Genomic DNA, 23,656 nt, shown 5'->3' with positions numbered 1-23,656 from the left:
GTGTTTGTTATATGTTTATTTATCTTTTGTCTATGCATTTCTCATAACATTTCACCATCACAAATGACCCTCTAAGATCCCTGAGCACATGAGCAAATGCTTCCCTGCAATCACTCAACCTTGCCAGCGATTGTTATTAGGGTATTTTGTTTGATTATATAGAAGAGTTATTAGCTTTAAGAGATCCCCTTAAAGGTGTGGACAGTTATGTGAAGGAATAATGCTAGTTATGGACTCTAATAAAGTTTTCAACCCAACAGTTTTACTGAAAAGGAGAAGATACCAGGTGGCTGGACCTTGAGGGATGTGTAGGAGTTCAGAGAAGAAAGTTGAGGTGGGGAGGGGGAGTTGGGAGGGGTATGTATCGTGAGGGCCAGGCTTTAGCTGTCAGTAGTTTATGGTTACTAGAGGTGGGGCAGGGCTGGCACGATGGCTCACACCTGTAATCCTAGCTACTCAGGAGGCTGAGATCTGAGGATCTCAGTTCAGAGCTAGCCCAGGCACTAATGTCATGAGACTCTTTTCTCCAATGAACCACCAGAAAACCAGAAGTGGGGCTGTGACTCAAGGGGTAGTGTGGTAGCCTTGAGCTGAAGAGCTCAGGGACAACGCCCAGGCCCAGAGTTCAAGCCCCACAACTGACCAAAAAAAGATGTGGGGCAGATCTTCACAGTGTGTTAGCTATGTCTCAAATCAAGCCTTGCCCAAGGATCCAGATTTGCAGCAGGACTATGTTGGGCACGCTCATCCCTGATCAGCCTTCTTCTCATCTCCTCAGGGCGGGGCAGCTGGTGAGGAGGGGCACCTCTGCGCTGACTTTCCTGAGCTTGACCTCTCTCAGTTGGATGCCACTGACTTTGACTCAGCTACGTGCTTTGGGGAGCTGCCGTGGAGCCCAGAGCACTCGGAGACCGAATCCCACCAGTACAACCCTGACGACAATGAGCTCTTCCAGGTAGGCTCTGCCCCGTCCCCAAAGCCCTCTGGGCCTGTCCCTCGACCTTTTGCACTGACTCATGATACGGAGTCTCCCATTCCCTGATACATTAGGGAACCCGATTCTTGTAAGCCCTTACCTGGCTGGGCTTGCTCTTGCTCACATATATGGCCCACAGTGTCACCTCTGAAGAAAAGAGCTGGGCTAGGGCTGGGAATTTGGCCTAGTGGTCGAGTGCTTGCCTAGCATGCACAAAAGTCCGGGTTCAATTCCTCGGTACCACATACATAGAAAAAAGTCAGAAGTGGTGCTGTGGCTCAAGTGTTAGGACTCTAGCCTTGAGAAAGTCCAAGGACAGTGCTCAGGTTCTGAGTTCAAGCCCAGGACTGGCAAAAAGGAAGGAAGGAAGGAAGAAAGGAAGGAAGGAAGGAAGGAAGGAAGGAAGGAAGGAAGGAAGGAAGGAAGGAAGGAAAGAAAGAAGGAAGGAAGGAAGGAAAGAAGGAAGAAGGGAAGGAGGGAAGGAGGGAAGGACTGAGATGAGCTGTCCCTCCTATGCCTCCCAGACTGAACCAGGACTCTTTGGGGATCAGAGAGATACTATGTCACCTCATCCATGCCATACACAGCCATTTTTTATTTTATTCTTGTTTTGTACTTTTGTGTGTGTGTGCTGGTCCTGAGGCTTGAACTCAGGGCCTCATACTCTCAATTAGCTTTTTTTGTTCAAGGCTGGTCCTCTACCACTTGAACCACAGTTCCACTTTTGACTTTTTGGTGGTTAACTGAGGCTGAGCCTCATGGATTTTTCTGTCTGGGCTAGCTTTGAACTCAGATCCTCAAGTGTCAGGCGCCCGAATAGCTAGGATTTCAGACATGAGCCACTGGTGCCCAACTTTATAGACAAGGAAACCAAGACTTGGAGAAGTCATGCACCTTGGCGACTTACATGATCAGCATCAAACTAGATTTCCACCCAGCCTGCTGCTTTCAGAGCCAGGACTGAGAACAGCACTGAGAATGTCCCATTATCCAGTGGCAGTGCTGTCTCTGCTCATGTATAGTACTCAACTGTAAGTGCCTTATACCCATTTTTCTATTGGGCTAGAGGTTCTTTAGTAAAAGGCAGTGCCAAGAGGCACTGTGCAGGGGCCTGCAGCCCTGTGTGCTTGGGAAACTAGTCTTGGGCACAGGATGCTTGACATTCTCTTTGTGGGTTTTGATTGGGAATAAAGCGAGCTTGCGTGTATGTGCATGTGCAAGATTGGCTGTGTGGGAGCTGAGTGATGTAGACTCATTGGCTTCCTTCTTTCCTTGAAAGGCAGAAGCCATGCCTACCAGGGCTAGTGTGTCTAATGCCATGTTGACATGTTTTCCATGGAGACATCTCAAGTAGTTCTCTGGATGGATTTTGTCAGTTCTTCTTGAAAGGCATACATGGTTAGGCATTGTGTACATCAGTCTAGAGGGTGATTCACCCCAAGACCACAGCAGTATCCACCGGCAGCAGTCACTTGTGACAGAGGAGGCAGCTGGGAAGGCAGCGTAGCATAAGGAAAGATATCTCTAAGGAAGAATGCGTTAGTGGAAGGATGATGGTGAGGTGGCAGCCTCGAGGAGCTCAAAGGGCAGGTATAGAGCATTCTGAGCAGAAGCAATCAGTACAGAGTGTGAAATCGGAAGACTGGAGGAAAGTTAGGAGATAAGCACAGAGAGGTAGACACAGGACTCGCCCTACAGTCTTGTGGACCATGGTAAAGAGTTTTAATTTTTTTCCCAAGATTGTTATAATCTGTAAGTGGCATGTTATAAGTAACTCATTTTACAGATGAGAAAGTAAGGCCCCGAAAAGCAAAGTAACCACCCCAAGGTGCTACAAGAAGGAAGGACTAGGGCAGGAATTCTACCGTAAGAGTGCAGGTTTTACACTGCCGTGCTGAGTCCTTTTGCCATCTCAGTGAGGAATCGACTGGGTTGAGTTCAGGTTCTGGCTGCTTCCAGGGCCTCCATGTTTTTATGTGTGTAACGGAAACAATCCCTTCACCATGTTGTTCTGTCTTTCCTAGGTAACAATTTCCCAAAACTGCTTGCAAGTTGCACTCTTAATTGCTTAAGAGTGGCTTGGTGGTAGACACTGGTGGTTCACACTTGCAGTCCTAGTGATTCCTAAGTTGAGATATGAGGATCACTGTTCATAGCCAGCACTGGGAAGACAAATCCGAGCTATTCATATCCCCTGTTACCTAGCAAAACGAACAAACAAAAACCCAGCATTTAAAAAAATCACTTTCATTCGTATTTTTAGTATTAGTATTTTCAAATAAGAAAAAAAAAAAAACAAGCGATGGTGTGTCTCAAGTAGTAGAGCACCAGGCTTGAGTGAAAAAGCCAACTGAGAATGTACAGTCCTAAGTTCAAGCCCCAGAACTGGTAGAGAGAGAGAGATAAAGAGAGACGGAGACACAGAGAGAGACAGAGAGATATACAGACATATATATATATATATATATATATATATGTATATGTATATAGAGGGGGGGAGATACAGGAAGAGGGGATCTGGAGACATTCAATTCATGCAGATGAAATAAAAGATCTGATTGATTATAAGCAAGATCTTCCTTCCTTCTTTCATGCCGAGGGCCAGCCATGACCCATTGCCACGCATCAAGTGATATCGAGGAGACAGCCTTAGGTTCTGATCCTCTTTCTGCCGCTCAGTGAGATAGCATCCCCCTGTGACACGTGAGTGTCCTGAAGCTTGGCTGACTGTGTGAGAGCCATCAAATGGCACCATGGCTGTGAGAACAAGCTAGAAGTATAGAGAACAAGCTATCACTAAGGGGTTGTCAGCCTTTGGGGGACAGGGACGTTTTGCCTTCCATTCCTCTGCTCTTGAGTCCTTGGGCTGGGGTACAACATGCATGTAGCAATTGTTTCTGCCTAAGCAGGGGATTGGTTCTGTATATGGCCTGGAACAGGTGATTTCTTTGGGTTAGGCCTCAGTTTCCCCATGAGAGGAAGGAAGAAGGAAAGGCCAGTGGCTCTCAAGCTGTTGAGAGACAGAGGACCCTTGCAGACATTGTAAGCCTTCCCTTAGAGATCACGGGCCTTCTTCCCCCAGAAGTGAGAGATTTGAACTTCTGGAGTTTCCCAGCCTCAGTGGAGTCTCTTGGGCAGGGGAGGCTGTGTGCAGCCTGAATGCTGAGCTGTCATTCCTGCAAGCGACTCTGGGTCTCTAGACGAAGCACTTGCCTTGGGTTCTGGAAGGATCCTTTCCCTCCCTCTTGTGATCTGCTCGGGAAGGTTGGGGGGTAGGGCTGCGTCTATTAATACACCTTCCTCAGCGGATTAACTCTCCATTAATTTGCACTCTGTTTCTAAGCTGAGCAGGGGGAGAGAGCTAATGGACCCTGGAAGAGGAAGGGTGGCCTGCTCCCTGCCATGTGCTGTCGTAGGGTGCCCGTGGGGTGGCCCAGAGGCCTTTGTTCCAGCCAGCTCACAGCCCCAGCCTTACCCATCAGGCTGTTCCAGGGAGGGGGAAACCTTTTGTTAGTCACTGAATTCCCCACACATAGGAGCTGCTTCTTCAGGTGGCTGCCATTTTTGTATTTATTTCAGCCCCCTGAGTTGCAAGGATTACATGTGTGAGCTGCTAAGTGCCTGGCCTTCAGAATTGACTTTCTAGGTTCCTCTTCTCATCCGCCACTTCTCAGCCCTGGGCTTCCTGTGCAACCCTGGCCAGTTTCCCGGGGCTGAGCCACCCTCCCCAGCCCCCCAAGGGAAGAATGGCTGGTGGGTTTTCTGAGGAGCACGAGCTGTGCTTGGTTGGGCGTTGGAACCCTGTGTCAGGAAAGATGCTGGTACGGAAGGGACCTGTGACAGTCAGTCCCAAGGGAGCACGCATACCATGCCTGGTTACGTCATAACCCTGCATGTGTGTGTGGGGGGGGGGTATCTCTGGGCCATTTGCTGCTGTCCCAAGAGAATTCTTAACTCCAATCTAAACTGGTGATGTCATTTCTGGATGTCTTCCTTATAGACATGGAACTGTTCATCCACCACTGTACATTTTCTGCTTCTTTCATTCCTCCCTGCAGCACCTCTGCCACTTCCCACACCCCAGGCATGGAGCCTGTCCAGCCATGACCCCTGCAGGACAGACCCCAGGAACATGACTTCCCATTGGACAGGAAAAGGAACCAGCTTAGAAGAGGGAAATGACTTGCTCAGGGTCTTCTTGTCTATGGTCAGCCTCAAGTACACTCCTCACTCCTGATGAGTTTCCAGATCTTAACTTCCCAGCCAGCTGGACACATTGTTTTGGAGACAGCATTGGGAATCTGGCCTGAGGTTTGGGGACACTTGTGAGTGAGGGGATAGCCAAATAAAGTCCAAATTTTGGTCTAAGGCTAGAGTCTGTGTGTCACAATGTGCCAGGGGCGGGGAGGAGGGGTCCCAGATTCAGGGCTTGGAGCAGACTCAATCAAGATCTTCCCTTGACTTTTATTCTTAGATCTGTTCTAAAAATTACAAGGCATTTGTTCTCTCTCTGACTCCCCCCTCCCCCGCCCCTGAGCTACTTAGCTGCTGCTCTGGCTGCAAGGCTGGGAATAGATCTAGTGCAGCCAAAAGGTCATCACGAGATGTGTATTTCAGACAAACTTCCTGAAGAAGGGTAAATAGCCTGACCTGGGAAAGATGGGAAAGCGTGCCGGGGCGGTGTCATGTGATGGCATGTGCTTCTGCATGGACAGGCCAGGAACCAAGATCACTGACTCAGGAACACCAGCCTCTGTTCTTGCCTTCCAACCTGGGTGGGTGGGGGAGCTGGGCATGCGCACACTGACCCTCCTCAGAGCCTGTCTCCCACAGGGCCACCTTCTTCTTCACCATCCCAGCATCCTTTGCCATTCCCCCAGCCTTCCTTACTCTCTGATAGACACTTTCTGCTCTCACACTCCTCTGTACTCTCCCCTGGAGAGGAGGCTCCGGGAGGTGGGGGTGTTGAGTCTCAGTGTGCCGGATCCCCCACTGCCCAGCACAAAGCCAGCTCAGCACCACGTGGTAAGGGCCGGGATGGGAGGTAATTGCCTCCACTGCCACCTTGTTGGAACTATAGCATAAATGTGGTCGCAGTTCCATAGTAATGAGTTGTTGTTTTATGCTGTCCAGTTTCCTAAGCATCTTCCTATAGTAACTTATCCACTTACTTATCAAGAGCCCTGCGGGGATGGGGTCTACCTCTTGTCCCCTATGACAGGTGAAGGAAGGAAGTATGGGCTCTGTAAGTTCACCTGAGCTCTAGCTGCTGAGCTCCTGAACATAGTACCTGGGTTTCTCTCCCTGGGGTTTCTGAAGGAAAACAAAAGCCATTTGATCATTCCTGTGGTTATCATTGCCCTGTTTGAGCCTCACGCTGGCCAGTCTTCACCTTACCTGTGCCCTAGGGCCTGAAGGACTGAGCCTGCAATGAGACACTGTTCCCCTGATAGAAAAAAGTGTCACTGGTGAGAAGACAGGTATCCTTGGTGGTCAGTCTTCTACTTCAGGTTACAGGCAGATCAAGACCAGGAATCCAAGGCAGGGCCCTTGCATTTACCACCTGCTGCCTGCTCATAAAAGTCTGTGGTTTTTAAAGTTGGTAGCACATTTTACTGAGCAGCTGCTAACTCAGGAAGATGGAGCAGATCTGATGAGACACAGCAAGTGGGGTTTGGCAGGAGGCTGGTTGTGGTTCAGCAGGGTGGGCAAAGCTGGTCTCTGGACACAGAAGTGACTCACCCTCTCCCTCCTCTATCTCTTCCTGCCAGATCGACAGTGAGAATGAGGCCCTCCTGGCCGCACTCACTAAGACCCTGGATGACATCCCTGAAGATGACGTGGAGCTGGCTGCCTTCCCAGACCTGGATGAAGAGGACACACCTTCCTGCACCTCTGCTTCCCCTGGCCCCTTGTCTTCACCCCCCAGTCCTACCATGGAGAGGCTCTTGGCTCCAGTGTCTGAGGTTGATGAGCTGTCACTGGTGAGCACCTATTTCTAACTGAGGTGATGCCAGGTATCTGGTGGTAGGGTGATGTGTGCAGAGCTATGAGCTCTAGCCCCTGCTGGGGAGGGGGAGGGAGGTCTATTGACAGCCTAGAGAGAGAACAACAGAGATTGGAATGTAAAAATGATCTTAGTCCTTTGTGAAACCCTTGGAATTGCATCCAAACATTCCCCCAAAGATTACATACCTGCAGTAAGAATCTGAACAAGAAATGGGGACAGTTAAAAGGAAACCTAAGCCCTCTATCAATCGCTTTTTCCAGTCTTAGAGGTAGCTATGGTTACTTGTTTGTTATTGGTCTTACTCCTCACCTATTTTTTTCTTCATCTTCTTTTTTTCTTTGATACAAAAGAAGTCTATGTTATAGACTACTCTGCATCTTGCCTTCTCACTAAACTCTGGAAACTTCCAGAAGAAGGTATGGAGTTCTGTCCATCCTTCTTATTTATTGGCTGTGTAATGTTCCCAGGGAAGAAAGTATTGTCACATAATTATCCAATCCCCATGGATGGACATTCATCTTGATTAAATCTACTGATCAGCAAATGCCACCAGCTCTGCCCACAAAGGTCTCTGCCCCAGAGAGGTAAACAAATTCCTAGAAATGGAATTTCTTAGTCTCCGGTGACATCATTCGTCAGCATACTCAGATCCTTCTAGATTATCCTTCCGAGAGGATGAACTGGTTTCCATCCTGGCTGATGCAGGTCAAATGCCTAGTTTGAGTGTGTGCACCATGTGGAAATGTGCACATGGAGGAATAATGTCAACTTTGACTAGACTTTCAAAGGATCTGACTGGCACAGGCTACTGAAGGCCCAGGTAGTGTGAGGGGGTGTGCAGCCAGCCCTGAGCTCCTTCCTCACCTTGCATCTGAGACTCAGCTGGGAAACCAGAGCCTGTCAGCCTGCTGGGGGCGGAGGGGGGGGGCAGGGGTCTTCAGTCATGGAGAGATGGAGCTGGCCCTTGGCGGGTTGGAGATGTGACTCAAGTAGTAAAGAGCCAGACTAATAAGTATGTGTCCCTGATTTCAGGCCACAGTGTGAAGGAAGGAAGCAAGGAGAGAAGGAGGGAGAGAAGGAGGGAAGGAGGGTCATCAAGCTGGGAAAATTGAGAGGGCCTCTTCTCTAGACATACAGCAAGTCAGGGTGCCAATAAAGTTTAGAGACTCATGGTCTTGGGCTTTTGGCCTTCTCTGCCACTGCCTTTGAGATCTGCAAAGTAATAGGAAACATTCACTAAGCACCTACTATGTGCCAGCACCCAATGTGCTGCCTGACATCGTGGTTTCTGCTGGTGGGGTCTTGCTTCCTTACAGACTGGAATCAAACAACCTGGGTTTGAATGGAGCTCTGTCACTCAGGTGCAGGCCCTCCTTGGCCTCTAGCTGACTCAGCTTCATGACCCACGGCAGCTGGATGATGGTGCTGGTCAAAGGCTTTAGGAGGCTTACAGCAGGGAGTATCTGGGGAGTACTTTAGCACAGTACGTGGCACGTAGATCTGCTCAGTACATGCTGGCTAAGGCACGGCCTTAAGTGTTATAACAAGAATGCCTAGTGCATTTCTGCCTGCGCCTGCCACAGAGGGACGAGACCTTAGGAGAGGGAAACTGCGACATCTGCTGGTTGAAGGTGTCACTTACCTTACCTTCCAGTCTAAGCCTCTTCTTCACTCCACAGGCCTGATTCCTTCCCTGAGCTGAGCCGTTCCCTTTCAGGACCTGAGTTAGATGGGAAGCAGCCTCACTGTCTGGCCTCTCAGCATACTGGCGGATCTAAAGAGGTCTTGAGAAGTCAGGCTTAGGTCTTGCCATGAATATCAGAATTCAGAATTCACACTTACTTACTGGGGTCAGGTGAGGTAGTGAGGACCGTTCAGTTTTTTGTAGAGTGGTTTGTGGCCTTTTCCCCAGCCCCTGGGACCTTGGCACTCCCTGCTAGGTACCCAGAGGGTGGCAGAGTATGTGCTAAGAACAGCCTTGGTGCTTCTCCCCCGGGTCTCCCCTTCCACCATGGTAGAACCATGGGATGTGTTTCGCCTCTGTTCTCAGCTTGCTGGTGCTGTGCACTTGCCACGGGGAACCTCAATATTCTCTATAGAAAATGGTGATGTTAAAGCCCCCCTGGGAGGGTTGGAAGTAGCAGGCACGTGTCTGGGTGTGATTAAAGCTCTCATGGCAGCTGCCTCTGGGGAAAGAAAGGGACCTTTTGGTATTTGTGGTAACACACACATATTGAACATTTGTGAGTGTTATTCATTCAAGAAATAAGCATTTTAAAAGGTCAGATGAATTATCAAAGGGGAAATCAGCTGTAATCCCATATCAGAGAATCATTTTGGTGCCTTAACCTGTGTGTGTGTGTGTGTGTGTGTGTGTGTGTGTGTGTGTGTGTGTGTGTGTGTGTGTGTGTGGGTGTGGGTGTGTGTGTGTCTACTACATGTATATTCAGAGTGTCCCAGGAATGGTCTAGCAGCACAGTGAGCTGGCCTTACCTGGGACCAGTTTCTCAAAGTCACAGCTATGTTTTTTGTTCTTGATTTTTTTTTGTTTGGTTTTGTTTTTTAATACCAATCCTGGGGCTTGAACTCAGGCCTGGGTACTGTGCCTGAGCTTCTTTAGCCCAAGGCTAGTGCTCTAGCATTTGAGCCACAGTGCCACTTTTGCCTTTTTCTGAGTAGTTTAGTGGAGGTAAGAATCTCGAGAACTGTTCTGCCCAGGATGGCTTGGAACCACAATCCTCAGATCTCAGCCTCCTGAGTAGCTAGGATTTGAGATGTGAGCCACCCGAGCCTGGCTTATGCTGGGTTTTCTACTCTGAAAAGGGCTTACTTGTAAGTGGGATAATTGTATGTGTTTGCGTTGTTAGATAATTTGCTTTCTGTGCTTGAGATATGAGTAGCATCATTTCTAGGCCATCACTTGGCTTCCTCACGGTCCCAGGTCCTTGTCCAGATGTTGTCAGCTGGCCATGCTGCTCACTGTGCTTGGCTCCAGCTTCTCCTCCTCTGCTTTTTCCAGCTGCAGAAGCTCCTCTTGGCCGCCTCTTCCTCCTCCTCGACTCCAGTCTTTGACTCCCAGATGGAGGGGACTGCCTGGCGCCAAGCCAGCCTCAGGCCCAGAAGCCAGCGGCCCTGTGTCAAGGTATTTCTGCTCATGTCTAGGTGTGCCCTAGGCTTCCTGGTGGCCTTCGGGGGACACAGCTGTCACCTTTGGCCAAGGGGAATGTGTTTAATCCACAACCCACTCCAGTATCTCCCCCTGCTCCTCCCACAGCCTCCACAGAGCCTATGTCCTGAGCTGTACCTCATCAGATCCTGCCTCATTTAAGGTTCTCAAAAGAGTTCTGGCCAGGTACTAGTGGCTCACGCCTATAATCCTAGCTACTCGGGAGGCTGAGATCTGAAGATCACGATTTAAAGCCAGCCTGTGCACAAAAGTCCCTGAGACTTTTATCTGCAATGAATCACCAGAAAACTGGAAGTGGCCCTGTGACTCAAAGTGATGGAGTGCTAGCCTTGAGCTGAAGAGCTCAGGGACAGCGCCCAGGCCCAGAGTTGGGGGTGGGGGACAGTGGAGAGAGTTCCAGACTTATGTGTTGCTGCTTTGGGCAATCAGGTGGAAAGCAGGGACGCGTTAGATGTTGCCCCTGGTTAAAAGTGTGGACTGCTGGGGGATGGAAATGGTGTTGTCATGGAAGGGGCAGTTGACGACAGGAACAGGATCCCTGCAGGTTGTGGAGGCCACATAAATCAAGTCTGGCGGTTTGGAAGTGTCTTTTCTGGCGAGCCATGGGGCACTTTATAATTCTGCAACATCCAGGGTTGAGGTCAGTCTTCTAAGCCCAACACCAGCAGATTTCCCATCCGCCCTGCTCCCTCCCAGGGCATAGCCACACAGGGCCCCAGGGGAGGTCTCCCAGGCCAGGCTCCCCTGGTGGGTGGACTGTCTCTGTGTTTCCTCCCTATTGGTCTTGGCTGACTGAAACAAATGAATTTCCCCCTCCCCATCCCCCTACCCCTTTCCCCCTTGTCTCTTTTTCTACCCAACCCAATGGCCAAGCTCCTCTGGAAACCAGAACGATTTTTTTTTCCCCTTTGGGAGTCTAGCGATTCCCTAGAAAAGTGAAACAACAGTCAGCCATTGTTAGAAAACCCCAGCAAAGTTGGACACTGGTGGTGGCTCACACTGAGGTATGAAGAGCCCAGTTCAAAACCAGCCTGGACAGAAAAGTCTGTGAGACTTATCCGCATTTAACCAGAAAAAAAAGTTGGAAGTGTGGCTCAAGTGGTAGAGTGCCAGCCTTGAGTGAAAAAGCCTAACAAAAACAAGAGACCCTGAGTTCAAGCCCAAGTACTGGCACTAAACAATATAAAAAAGCAGCAGAAAGGGTAATCTTGTGGATGGCCTGACCCAGTGGGGACAGATGTGCCAGCTGGCAGGTGCCAGGCGGCCATACACTTCAGACACCTTCCCAAGCAGCTGCCTTTCGTTCTGCTGGCACTGGGAAGCTACTGAACTTTCCTCTTTTACTAACAACTCGGAATGCCATTTATATGTATCAAAAAGATATCTTTTCCCTTTTTTCTTTTCCTTAATTTCTTTTCTTTTTTTAAGGTTTTTTTTTTTTTTTTTTTTTCCTCCTGAAGCTTTAGCTTGGTATAATGAAAGTACAGTAGGGAGAAATACAAAAGCTCCTCCTTCTCCTCCCCCTCCCCCTCCCCCTCCCCCCTCCTCCGTCCCCCTCCCCTCCTTCCTCTTCTTCTTCTTCTTCTTCTTCTTCTTCTTCTTCTTCTTCTTCTCCTTCTCCTTCTCCTTCTCCTTCTCCTTCTCCTTCTCCTTCTCCTCCTTCTCTTCCTCCTCCTCCTCCTCCTCCTCCTCCTCCTTCTTCTTCTTCTCTCCTTCTGTGTTGTCCAGGGTGACCCTGTGTTTTGAACTCCTGATCAGACCCCTGGCCTTCTTCTCCTGAGTGTTGGGACCATATCCATGCACACCACCACACCTGGCCAGCTACTACCTGCTTTAGGAGTATGGTTCTGAGGGGTCAGGCATGGTAGTTCATGTCTGTCATTCCAGCTACTTGGTGGGCAGAAATCAAGAGGTTGATTTCTTTACCAGGCCAGGCCAGGCCAGGCAGAAAGTTAATGAGACTCCATCTCACATGTAGTGACATGTGCCTGCAAACCCAGCTCTGTGGGAGGTATAAGTAGGAGGATTCTAGTCCAAAGCCAATCTCAGGCCCAAACTGGAGAACTCAGATGAAAACTAACTAGAGCAAAGTAGGGCTAGGGTATAGATCAAGGGGAAGAATACCTGCTTAGCAAGCATTAGATCCTAAGTTCAAACCCCAGGACTATTCCCTGCAAAAACAAAAACAAACAAAATCCCTAAAATACCAGCAATCAGTCTGTGATTTTAGTAAACCGATAAGCACGCCACCATAACCACAGTCCAGTTCTGGCACACATCCACTATCTCAGAAGGATCCCCAAAGGCCCTGTTTAGGGGACCCCTGCCCATATCCAGCCCCAGTCAATGCAGGCATATGGTGGTCCTGACACTGCAGGAGCACTCAGATCAGCCATTGGCCTTGTTCTGCCCTGAAGTCCCGTTAGGAGCCACGTTTTGTTGTTGTTGTTTTGGTTTTGTTTTCTGTGTTGCTCATGGAGAAGCTGGCCAGGCGGCAGGCTCTTTGCTAAAGGCTAGGCAAAATGAACGGCAAGCTGGTGCTCAGGTGAGACACATTAGACCGGCCAGTAGCAGAGGGAGGGGCCGCCTGTCCCTCCTGCTCACTGTTGTCCCTTTTCTCCTCTAGGGGGACAGCACCCAGGACAAGAAGGGCCCCACGCCACGGTGCCAAAGCCGGAATTGTACAGAACTGCATAAGCACCTTACTTCTGTGCCAGCCTGCCCCCAGGCCAAAGCCTGCACTCCGGGCACAGGCCTGCAGCTGCTACCATCACGCCTGAGTCCCCAGCTCCTCGCCAAGGAAGATGAGGATCCGGGGGAGGACTGCTCCGTTCCCAGGCCTGCTACAGCCTCTCCCCAGGACTTGGCAGCACCACACAGTGCTCAGAGTTCCCAGGAGGACGTGCGGGCAGTGGTGCAGCTCATCCGATACATGCACACCTACTGCCTGCCCCAAAGGAAGATGCCCCTACAGGCCCCGGAGCCAGTGGCCCAGCCCTGCAGCAGCCCCTCCAGGCAGGTCCCCCCTCGCCCTCGGCACCCCTCCAAAGCCTCCTGGGCCGAGTTCTCCATCTTGAGGGAACTTCTGTCCCAGGATGTGTCCTGTGACGTCAGCAAACCCTACCGTCTGGCCACGCCTGTCTATGCCTCCCTCACACCCCGACCGAGGCCCAGGGCCTCCAAAGCCAACCAGGCCTCCCCGGCCCACCCATCCCCTGTAGAAGAGGTGAGGATTGCTGCTTCGCCAGAGAGCACGGGGCCCAGACCCAGCCTGCGCCCACTGAGGCTAGCGGTGAAAGGTGATATGAGCCAGTCTGCCAGGAAGCAGGAGGAAGAAGACGAAGATGAGGAAGATGAAGATGAGGAGGAGGAGGAGGAGGAGGAAGAAAAAGAAGAGGAAGAAGAAGAGTGGGGCAGGAAGAGGCTGGGCCGAGGCCTGCCATGGACCAAGCTAGGGAGGAAACTGGAGAGTTCTGTTTGCCCTGTGCGGCGATCACGAAGACTGAACCCTGAGCTGGGCCCCTGGCTGGCATTCACTGACGAGTTGCTGGTCCCTTCAGAGCCCCGAGAAGCTCTGCCCAATCTGTGCCAGGCTCCTGAGACTTACACCACAGAGGAGGACCTAGGAAGCCCCTCAGAGGACAGTGGCCAAGACCGGCAGGGCCTCCGGGGGCCACCGATCCCCACCCTGGAGAGCCCCTGTGAAAGTGGGTGTGGGGATCCAGATGAGGACCCCGGCTGCCCACCGCTCCCTTCCAGAGGTAGTCAGAGCCTGTGGTCTATGAGAGGGAAGGGTGGGGGGTAGCATGCCCTGCTGTACTGGATGCCTGGAGCACTGTGTTCAAGTCCCCAGTCCCAAATGTTGGGCAAGGCTGGCTAAGTTCCTGTTCATCTCTGGCTTCTCACATCCCTCTGTATAACGGATCTGGGGACTCACACATCATCTAGGAAACACCTGTGCATTTCAGTTGCTCATCGGGTGTGAGGGAGGCGTGATGAACCAGGGACAGGAGACCTGCCTCCATGGGACTTATTTCAGAAGAGACAGGTGATCAGAATGTAAACAAAGCCAGAGTGGTAATGCTCACCTATAGTCCCAGAACCCAGGAGGCTGAGGTAGGAGGATCTGAAATTCAAGGCCAATTCAGGTTACAAAAAAAAAAAAAAAAACAAGAATAGGGGTTGAAGGCCTTACTCAGGTGGTAGTATGCTAGTTAATGAATGAAGGAGCCAGATATTGAGTTCAAGTCCAAGAAACAAAAATAAAAAGAACAAGTTAGTGCAGCTGGTTCACCCCTGTAATCTTAGCTACTTAGGCCGAAGGGTTGTGGTTCAAGGCCAGCCTGGCTATATACTCAAGTCCCCTTCTCAACCAATAACTGGGCATGGGGCTACATGACTGTCATCCCAGCTATGTTGGAGGCTGAGATCTGGAGGATCTCAGTTCCAGGTTTGCTGGGACAGAAAAGTCCTACGCAGTTACAGTGGAAGAATCTGGGTGTGGTGGCCTGTCATCCTGGCCATGACAGGGAACCTAAAATAGAGGGATCCCACTCAGCATCGGTAGCTCATGCCTGTAATCCTGTCTACTCACGAGGCCGTGATCTGAAGATAGTGGTTCAAAGCCAAGAAGGTTCATGAGTCTTTTATCTCCAGTTAACCACCAAAAAGCTGGAAATGAAGTTCTGGGTCAAGGGATAGAGTGCTAGCCTCAGGCAAAAAAAAAAAAAAAACAAGCTCCAGGACTGGCACACGGCGCATGCACTCACACAGAGCTCTTTGCCTCTGTGCTACATCCATTGTCCACAAGGGGTGGCACTCCTGCCCACCTCTCTCTACAAATCAGGAGATCTGCAAGTTGAGGCCTTGGAATAGAGATTCCTTTTCTGTTTCTTTTCATTCTTGAACTCAGAGTCCATTTGACCCACGCTTAGCCCCGTTTATGTAGCTTGTGTTTTAGTTAGGATGTGGTACTTTTGACTGAGTTGGCCTTAGACTGTGATTCTCCTACCTCTTCCTTTCAAATAACAGACAGTACAAGGTGTACCCACATACTCAGGCCAGGAGATGAACTTGAGCTTTTCCTGCGTAGCCCTAAGAATAGTGAATGCTTTTGTGTCACCTACCCAAAGGATAGCTGTGCTTAGCACCCCTAGAAGTTAGAGGTCTCTTCCAGAGAGGGGACACCTATTCACCGTGCCATGTTGGGAAATCTTATTGTTCTTTTTTTTTTGTCTTCTTTTCAGACTCTCCCAGGTGCCTCATGCTGGCATTGTCACAAAGGTAGATCTTTAGAATATATTTAGAATCCATTGTTTTGTGGACTGTCCTGTTGGATGTGTGCTGGGAAGGGAAATCATCAGCCTCTGAACTTGGCCCTGTTCGGGCTTCCCATATCAGGGAGCTCGTCTTTAAAAGCAGGCCCAGTGAAGGGGAACTGGAGGCAAGTTCCTTGCCCACTCGGGGCCCCTGTGATTCCATCTATAAAATATCCAGGCTTCTAGCACTTACCTACTGTCTGTCCCCTAGAAAATGTCACCTGTGTCTCTTAAAACCTGTGCAGCACAAACTCCTTTAAGAGCTAGGATGGGGTTTCCACTAGCTTATTCTCTCTAGGCCCCCTTTCCACTACAGCAGAACCAGGGCCCCTCATGGTACAGTGTGTCTCCTCGAATGCTCAAGGAGGTGGAAGCTGCTGACCGGCCTCTATGTCTTTCTGTCCTTCCTGCCCCCACCAGCGACCCTCTTGGCAAGAAGAACTTTGAGCAGACGTTGACCGTGGAGCTCTGTGGCACAGCAGGTAAGCCTGGGGTTCAGGTTGTGGGGTGCTCCTGGAGAGCTGACGAGGTTTCTGGCTGGGGATTCCCTACACTGAGCAGCTCCCCAGGCATTGCAAGTGCCACAGGCACCCTGGGCACTGAGGTGCACAGGAGGGTCAGGCCTCCTGTGAAGCATCACAGGAGATGATATCAGAGTTGGCAGTTCTTTCCGAGAGAGACCCATAGGCTTGTGGGGAGACAATCCGACAGCCCTCAGAGCTGACTTCTAAGTGAGCACTGTTTAGTGTGCCCCTGTTCCACAGAATGAGCCAAGGATTCTGGGAGCACAAGAGAGTCAGGGCTAGACAGAAACGGGGGGGGGGGCGCTGTATAATCCCCTTCTGCAGGGATTATACAAGCTGGGCTTGAAGGGTGATCAGATATTGGGCAGCAGAGTCAGCACAGGTGAAGGGTGGGGAATGGAAGTACAGAAGACACCCATGTCACTTGCCACGTGGTCCTGGGGTGAGGGATCAGGAAAAGCAGCCCTGAGGGTCACATGCACCAGTATCTGCTCTACATCCTAGAGGCTTTCAGAACCGGAGCTGGAAGAGATGGGCGTTAACAAGTTGCTGTGGGAGAGTTGCACGGGGGAGATGGTAGCCAAGGGCAGATGCAGGAGCATTGAAAACACTGATGAAGCCAGGTATCCGTGATTCACACCTGCGATCCTACATACTGAGGAAGCTTTGATCTCAGGATCATGGTTCAGAGCCATTCCAGGCAGGAAAATCTGTGAGACTCTGATCTCCAATTAACCACTAAAATGTCAGAAGTGCAGCTGTGTGGCTCAGGTGGTAGAGTGCTAACCTTGAGCAAAAGCATCCAGGGACAGTACCTAGACCCTGAGTTCAAGCCCCAGGACAGGAAAAGAAAAACCAAAACACTGTGGTGGTCAAATCTAGATGGGTGGTTTTACCTCGTCATTGCTGGGCAACACCAGAAGCTGAGCTCTGCATGATGTGGAGGTAGAGCAGGAGATGTCTCTGATGGCTTGGATGCATTAGCTGCCATTAGCAAGCCACAGAAGCGATGGTAAATGTGTATCATGTGCCAGCTCCAAAGAACTGGAGGATTCCCAAGATATGGCCAGGCTCAAGCGATAGTGTGGCAATCCATTCGTGATGCCTGCTATGCATCAGTAGTGGCAGGAGCAGTAGCCCCCAGCCACTTGTTTGTAACCCTAAATGCTAAGTCTTAGTATCCCTCATGGACGCTTCTCCCTCACAAGATTCTCCTCTTACCTGGGCAGGCCTCACCCCACCCACCACACCTCCATACAAGCCCACAGAGGAGGACCCCTTCAAGCCAGACATCAAGCACAGCGCTGGCCAGGATGTAGTCCCCAGTCCCTCCTCCACTGCAGCTCTCCAGCTCACGGCCTCCCCAGCCGCTGCCCACAAGCTGCCCAAGAGACACCCTGAGCGCAGTGAACTCCTGTCTCACCTGCGGCATGCCCCGGCCCAGCCCATCTCCCAGGCTGGCCAGAAGCGCCCCTTCTCCTGCTCCTTTGGAGACCACGACTACTGCCAGGTGCTCAGGCCAGAGGGCGCCCTGCAGAGGAAGGTGCTGAGATCCTGGGAGCCCTCGAGGGCCCATCTGGAGAATTGGCCCCCACAGGGCCACGCCCCGAGGGCTGAGCCACCAGCTCCTGGGAAGGAGGAAGACCGGAGCTGCGACCCTGGCCCCCCACCCAAGGACAGCATGCAGCTGAGAGACCACGAGATCCGGGCCAGCCTCACCAAGCACTTTGGCCTGCTGGAGACAGCCCTGGACGACGAGGACCCGGCCTCCTGCAAGAGCCCTGACTATGACACGGTCTTTGATGACAGCAGCAGCAGCAGTGGTGAGAGCAGCTTCCTCCTGGAAGAGGAAGAGGAGGAGGGTGAGGAAGAGGAGGAGGAAGAGGACTCAGGGGTCAGCCCTCCTTGCTCTGACCACTGCCCCTACCAGAGCCCACCCAGCAAAGCCAGCCGGAAGCCCTGTTCCCGCAGCCGCTCTAGCTCCGGCTCCTCATCCTGCCGCTCTTGGTCACCAGCCACCCGAAGGAATGGCAGGTACGGGTGAATGGCCTTGGGAGAGGCAGGGACAGCTGAGCACCCACCACCCTGAAAACTCCAATCCATGTAGTGAAAATCCCAGGGTTAAGGCCCTGAGCAGGCTTTTGCCCCATGTCTTGGTCCTGCGGGTAGCTGGGCAGTGAGCTGGGACTCTCAGCCCTGTTCACTTTCCCCATCTTTGTGCACTGAACGACCAGAGAGCCAGCCCAGAGGCAGCTGGGTAGCCAGGCAGAAGGCCCCAGAGGCTTGGCGAGTTTTAGAGGCATAGTTGCTTCTCTCAGATCAGAACAGAAAGTGGTCTCATCCTGGGGAAGGGTGGGTGAGCTCAGGCTCCCATCTTCTGGATGGCCACTAGATGGTGCTCTTGAGTTCAGAGTGCTTGGGAATGGTGGAGAGGTTTGGGCCAGGACTACCTTGAATGTCTCTGATTCTACAGCAGAGGAAAGTGGAGTTCCATATCTGAGACCAGATTTTCTTAGGAAAATTCAGCTTTGTATCCACACCTCTTGACCAAAGCCTCTTAACGGTGTGATGAACTCCTGAGGGCGAAGGCTCCTCTCTCCATTGCACTCTGCATTGCAGCAGGTTCAGGGGCTGAGGAAGCCCTCAGGCATCTCTCTTCAAAGTGACTTCCCTGCAGTGTTTCCAGCAAGCCCTTTTTCTTAACAAGCAGGGAGCTGCAGTCACAGCCTGTCCCAGTCTCCTTTCCCAGCAGGCAGCACTGCCTGTGGTTCTCCCGTGCAGTCAGGGTTCCGTTTTAGCCTTACTTAACTGGGTTCAACTACCCCATCGCTACACAAGACAATGTCCTGTGTGAAAATGTGCTCAGAACACTACCACCATTCTCTTGCTGTTGGAGCTCCCAACAGCCTCCAAGCTGGAGCTCCCACCCTCTTCCTCCCACTCAACCCAAGCTTTGAGTGGGCCTGCATTCCTACAGAGCGGAGACCTCCCCAGCCCAGACATTCCCCCTTTATCTCTGTGTGTATGTGTGTATACGTGTGTGCGTGTGTGTGTGCACATGCACGTGCACGTGCCAATCTGGGGTGGAACTCAGGGCCTGGGCACTGTCCCTGAGCTTCTTTTTGTTTAAGGCTATACTCCACTACTCGAGCCACAGCACCATGTCCAGTTTTTCTGTTTATGTGGTGCTGAGGAATGGAATCCAGGGCTTTGTGCATGCCAGTCACATTCCTAGCCCCCCTTTCTTTCTTTCTTTCTTTCTTTCTTTCTTTCTTTCTTTCTTTCTTTCTGTCCTTATCCTAGAGCCTGATCACTGTCCCTAAGCTTCTTTTACTCAAGGCTAGTGCTCTACCACTTGAACCACAACTCCACTACCAGCTTTTACTGAGTAGTTTATTGATAAGAGTCCCAGATGTTCCTGCCCAGGCTGGCTTTGAGCCACGATCCTCAGATCTTATCCTCCTGAGCAGCTAGGAATTCAGGTGTGAGCCACCAGCAGTCCTGCCTGTTTGTGCTCACTGGTAAAGAGCTGTCCCTGCCAGGCAGGAATTGATATCTGACCAACCTGATAACGACTCAGCCTTCCTTAGACCTAGTCCTTCCTCATTGCCACCTCTCCATCAACAGGAAGCATGTCGAGATTGGTTTAACAGCACAAATCAATTTTCCCATTCTCTTTTGGTCCCTTCCTCTCCCAACACTCACTCAGTAGAGTGCCCACACTATTACAAATGAATGATAATCCTTTAGTCTAGAGCAGTTGATTGAATTTTGAGGCTAGATCTCCAGTTTTGGAATCCTTCTGCCTCTGCCTCCCCAGTGCTGCAACCATAGTCAACTACCCCCCACCCCCAGCATATTCTATCACATTAATGTCCCCATACGTCCCTTCTGTGATTCTATCTGATCCTCACTGATGTATTTGCAAGGCCCCAGCTGCCTCTCATCCCATTTTATAGATGAGTAAGTAGAGGCTCAGAAAGATTCAATAGAAAAACATAGCAAACATCTAATAGGGTAATTCTTATGTTGGGCATTTATGTGCGTTTTTCTGACTTGTGCCTCACAAATGGCCAAGGAGGGGGCACAGGTGATGACCCCCAGTTGACAGGTGGAGAAAGTAGAATGGCTATGGCTGACATACATAGGCCAAGGCCACCCAGCAGGGACATGGCGGGACCAGGATTTGAACATGGGCTACTCCATTCTAAGAGCCTATGTTCCTGTCCTCAAGTTGCTTGCTTTGTAGTCCAGGTTGGCTTCCAATTTAGTGATCCTTCAGCCTCAGCCTCCTGCATGCTGCAAAGCTCTGAGCTGGTTCTTAAGAACTCAGCCTGGAGGGGCTATGTGGAATGGTACAGGGGAGATGGCACTGGGGGGGGGGGTGGGTAGGCTCAGCTGTGCAGTTCAGAGCCACACAGAGGACTGGGTAGGAGCAGGCGCTGTGCTGGGCAGAGCTGGTCCTGGCTGGAGTGAGAACCAGTGGTTCCAGAGCAGAGGCCTTGCTTCTAGCACTGCATGGTTCCCTAACAAATTTTAGGAAAATCGGTCTTGAACTGAACTTCACATTTGGCATGTAGGGAAGTATCGTTCCCCTGACCCCATGGCAGGAAAGGCGGATAATTAGCACTCCGAACTGGTGGAAGACCTGTGTCCCTATCTTCAAATCCATAGCAGCCCAGGGCTTTCCTGGGTGAAGGGAGAGAGTTCTGCAGGAGGGAGCCTGAGTACTTCTGCCCTAGAGAAGCCCTTGTGTTAGGGGGCTGGCTCCCCCCACACCCCGTCTCCACACTCCATCTCAAGAGTGAGAGCCTGTGCTGTGCTTGTTCACCGACAGGTGTGAGAGCAGAGGGCCCGGTTCGGATGGAACCTCAGGCATCCGGCATGCCAGGAAGCGGCGGGAAAAGGCCATTGTAAGTGATGGGGCCCCGAAATGGGGTGAGCTGAAGTGAGGACAGTGCTTGCAGGGTGCACTGTGTTTCTCTCATTTGAAAATCACAAGGGTTACCAGCAGCCACCAGAGGGGATGCCATGAGAAGCATAGCCAATAGACTGACCATGAAGTATACAGCTGGTAGCAACTTAGTGCTCAGGTTCTCAGGCTCAGGGGGGAGTCCTGAGAAGACAATGGGGTAGTTGGGAGTCACTGGGGATAGCCCCAGGCTGAATGGGTCACATGCCACCCCTCTGCGTGACTTTGAGGGCCCTTAGCCCCCTTAAACCACAGTTCCCTCATTGGTACCTGGAAGAGTTGGCCAGGGTTCAAAGACCAAGGGAGCCCCTCCTTCCTCCCTACCCTCCCAGAGCCTGTCTACAACACCTGCCTCAGGGCTGCACAAAGCTGAGCACATAGTGTGTTGCAAGCCCCGGTGGCAGCACAGTCCAACCTCCAGGGAGGAGAGAGGGAAGGCAGGGCAGGAACAACGGACAGCGAGCAATCACGTGATGTGCAAGCATTGAATGTGGTGGTGCTTCGAGGGATGTGAACCCCAGAAGTATCTGCCCGCGTGTAAAACCACAGACCAAGCGCAGCACAGCTTCTCGGATCCCCAGGGTTTGGCAGTGGGTGACAGTGATGTAGGAGATGGATGAAGGCCCAGTCCCATCATTGAGGCAGAGGAGAGAAGACGAGAGGCCCCCAAACAAGCCAATGGTGGAATCCAGGCCTGAGCTAAGCAGGGTGAAATGAACAACACCAGGACTACAATGTCTGACCAAGCCGTTGTGTTGGGACTGTCAAGAGGAGCGGGAGCATCCGTAGGTGGTTGGGAAGAGACTACCCCAAATTACTGGGGCCAGAGGGAGGAAAAGGACAGCCAGGATCTGGGGCAGTGTCTCCAATAACCTGGTGCCTCTGCCCCTTTAACCCTCCCTTAACTCCTGCCAGAGTGTGCAGCGCCTCCCCTCCCATACCCTGTGGCCTGCATTGACCGAAACCGGCACTCTGGCATGGAGGATACCCTTGTCTTTTCCTGCTCCACCAGAGGTTACAGGGAGCAGTGACCAGATCCCTCTCTGTCCCCTCTCGAGCAGGGCGAAGGCCGCGTGGTATATGTCCGGAATCTCTCCAGCGATATGAGCTCGAGAGAGCTGAAGCGGCGCTTTGAGGTGTTTGGAGAGATTGTAGAATGCCAGGTGCTGACGAGAAGTAAGAGGTGAGTGAGGGCTCCAGGAAGGACAAAGTCCCCACCCAGGGCTGGGCACACAGAAGGGGCCTGAGAAGATGTGTGGCACAAATGGGACATGATCCATAGTTTAGATCCAGAAAGCCAGGACAAGGATTAGGCCAGGGACCATGATAATTGGATGACCAGTGATGGCATGGGGATATTTTGCTAAATTCTAGGCTGATTCTGTACAATTGTTCCACCCTCTTCTTTCTTCTTTTGGGCCAGTACTAGGGTTTGAACTCAGGACCTAGGCTCTGGTTCCTTAGCTTTTCAGCTCAAGGCTGGTGCACTACCACTTGTACCATACCTCCACTTCTGGCTTTTTGCTGGTTGATTATTGATAGAAGTCTCATGGACTTAACTGTCAGGGCGGGTTTCAAACCTCAGTCTTTAGATCTCAGCCTCCTCTTTCTATTGATCTCCCCTTATGGGGAGTCAGACAAGTTACCTGATCAGTGGTGTTGGTGGCAGAACCAGGAAGGGAGCTCCCCCCCCCCCCCGAGTGCATGGCAGGGCCTTTGTCCCAGAGACAGTGCAGGGCAGCGGCTGGCCTTCGGGAATTTAAAGACCAGCTTGCCCTGGGATCTACGTGAGCTGTGACTCCAAGCTGCACCCCATGTTGTGCTCAGCCTCTGTTTCTCTCATTCTGCTAGGCAGCCCTGGGTTTTCCTGACTCACACAGAGAGGGAGGGTTTTATCTGTCAGGGACTCTGCCCAAAACAACAACAAAAAACTAGTTTCCTATGAAAAGGTAATTGAGATGTCAAAGTTTTGTCGGCTTTGAAATCTTTCTAAATTATCTCCAGTACATCTGCAAACTGCAGTATTAGGGTTTTCTTATTCTGACTTGATAATACCAAACTTTAGCAAGGAATTAATCTCTGTATACACTTCCTGCCTATGAGGTTGGCTACTATTAAAACAAATATGCCAAGCCAGTGGCTCACACTGTAATCCTGGCTACTCAGAAGCTGAGGTTGGGAGATACATGGTTCAAGACCAATCCTGTCAAAAAGTCCATGAGAATTCATGTCAACCAATAAAAACCTGGTACATGGCATGTACGTCTCATTCCAGCTCTATAGGAAGTATAAATAGGAAGATGACAGTCTGGGTTCGCTCAGGCATAAATCTGAAACTTTCTTCAAGCAATGAAAGCAAATAAAAGAGCTAGAGGCCTCCCTCAGTACCTGCCTAGCAATTGCAAGACTCTGAGTCCAAAACCCAAGTACAGCTAAAAAACAAGGAAGAAAAGGAAGGAAGGGAGGAGGAGGAGGAGGAGGAGGAAGAGGAGGAACCATTCACTTTAATGTCAGGGAGACCTGGGTTCCAAAGCCACAGAGCTGCATGGAGCCTGCTTCTTCCTGGGGAGGTGGAGGTGACAGCCCCTAGGTCATAAAGCCACGTAAAGAGGGTGTGACACAGAGTATGATGGCTAATTCCAGACAGACCCTGAGCAAATCGGCTCCTC

The 23,656-nt window shown here is 51.2% G+C and overlaps 1 protein-coding gene across 1 annotated transcript in view; it reads left to right on the top strand.

Annotated features, from left to right (window-relative positions):
• Positions 1-23,656, top strand: part of Ppargc1b (PPARG coactivator 1 beta) — a 106,236-nt gene that overhangs the window by 79,418 nt on the left and 3,162 nt on the right. The window contains exons 2-10 of the mRNA XM_090331241.1: positions 779-955; positions 6,748-6,960; positions 10,006-10,128; positions 12,800-13,934; positions 15,420-15,456; positions 15,912-15,973; positions 17,245-18,049; positions 20,853-20,928; positions 22,049-22,170. Of these exons, the coding sequence (XP_090187367.1) occupies positions 779-955; positions 6,748-6,960; positions 10,006-10,128; positions 12,800-13,934; positions 15,420-15,456; positions 15,912-15,973; positions 17,245-18,049; positions 20,853-20,928; positions 22,049-22,170 (2,750 nt within the window). The remainder of the gene's footprint in view (positions 1-778; positions 956-6,747; positions 6,961-10,005; positions 10,129-12,799; positions 13,935-15,419; positions 15,457-15,911; positions 15,974-17,244; positions 18,050-20,852; positions 20,929-22,048; positions 22,171-23,656) is intronic.

This window comes from Megascapheus bottae, chromosome 4 (assembly GCF_031878675.1).
Source record: "Megascapheus bottae isolate mThoBot1 chromosome 4, mThoBot2.hap1, whole genome shotgun sequence".
Taxonomy (NCBI): Eukaryota; Metazoa; Chordata; class Mammalia; order Rodentia; family Geomyidae; genus Megascapheus; species Megascapheus bottae.
The sequence above is the reverse complement of the archived record's forward strand: the minus strand, read 5'-3'. Positions and strand labels throughout refer to the sequence as shown.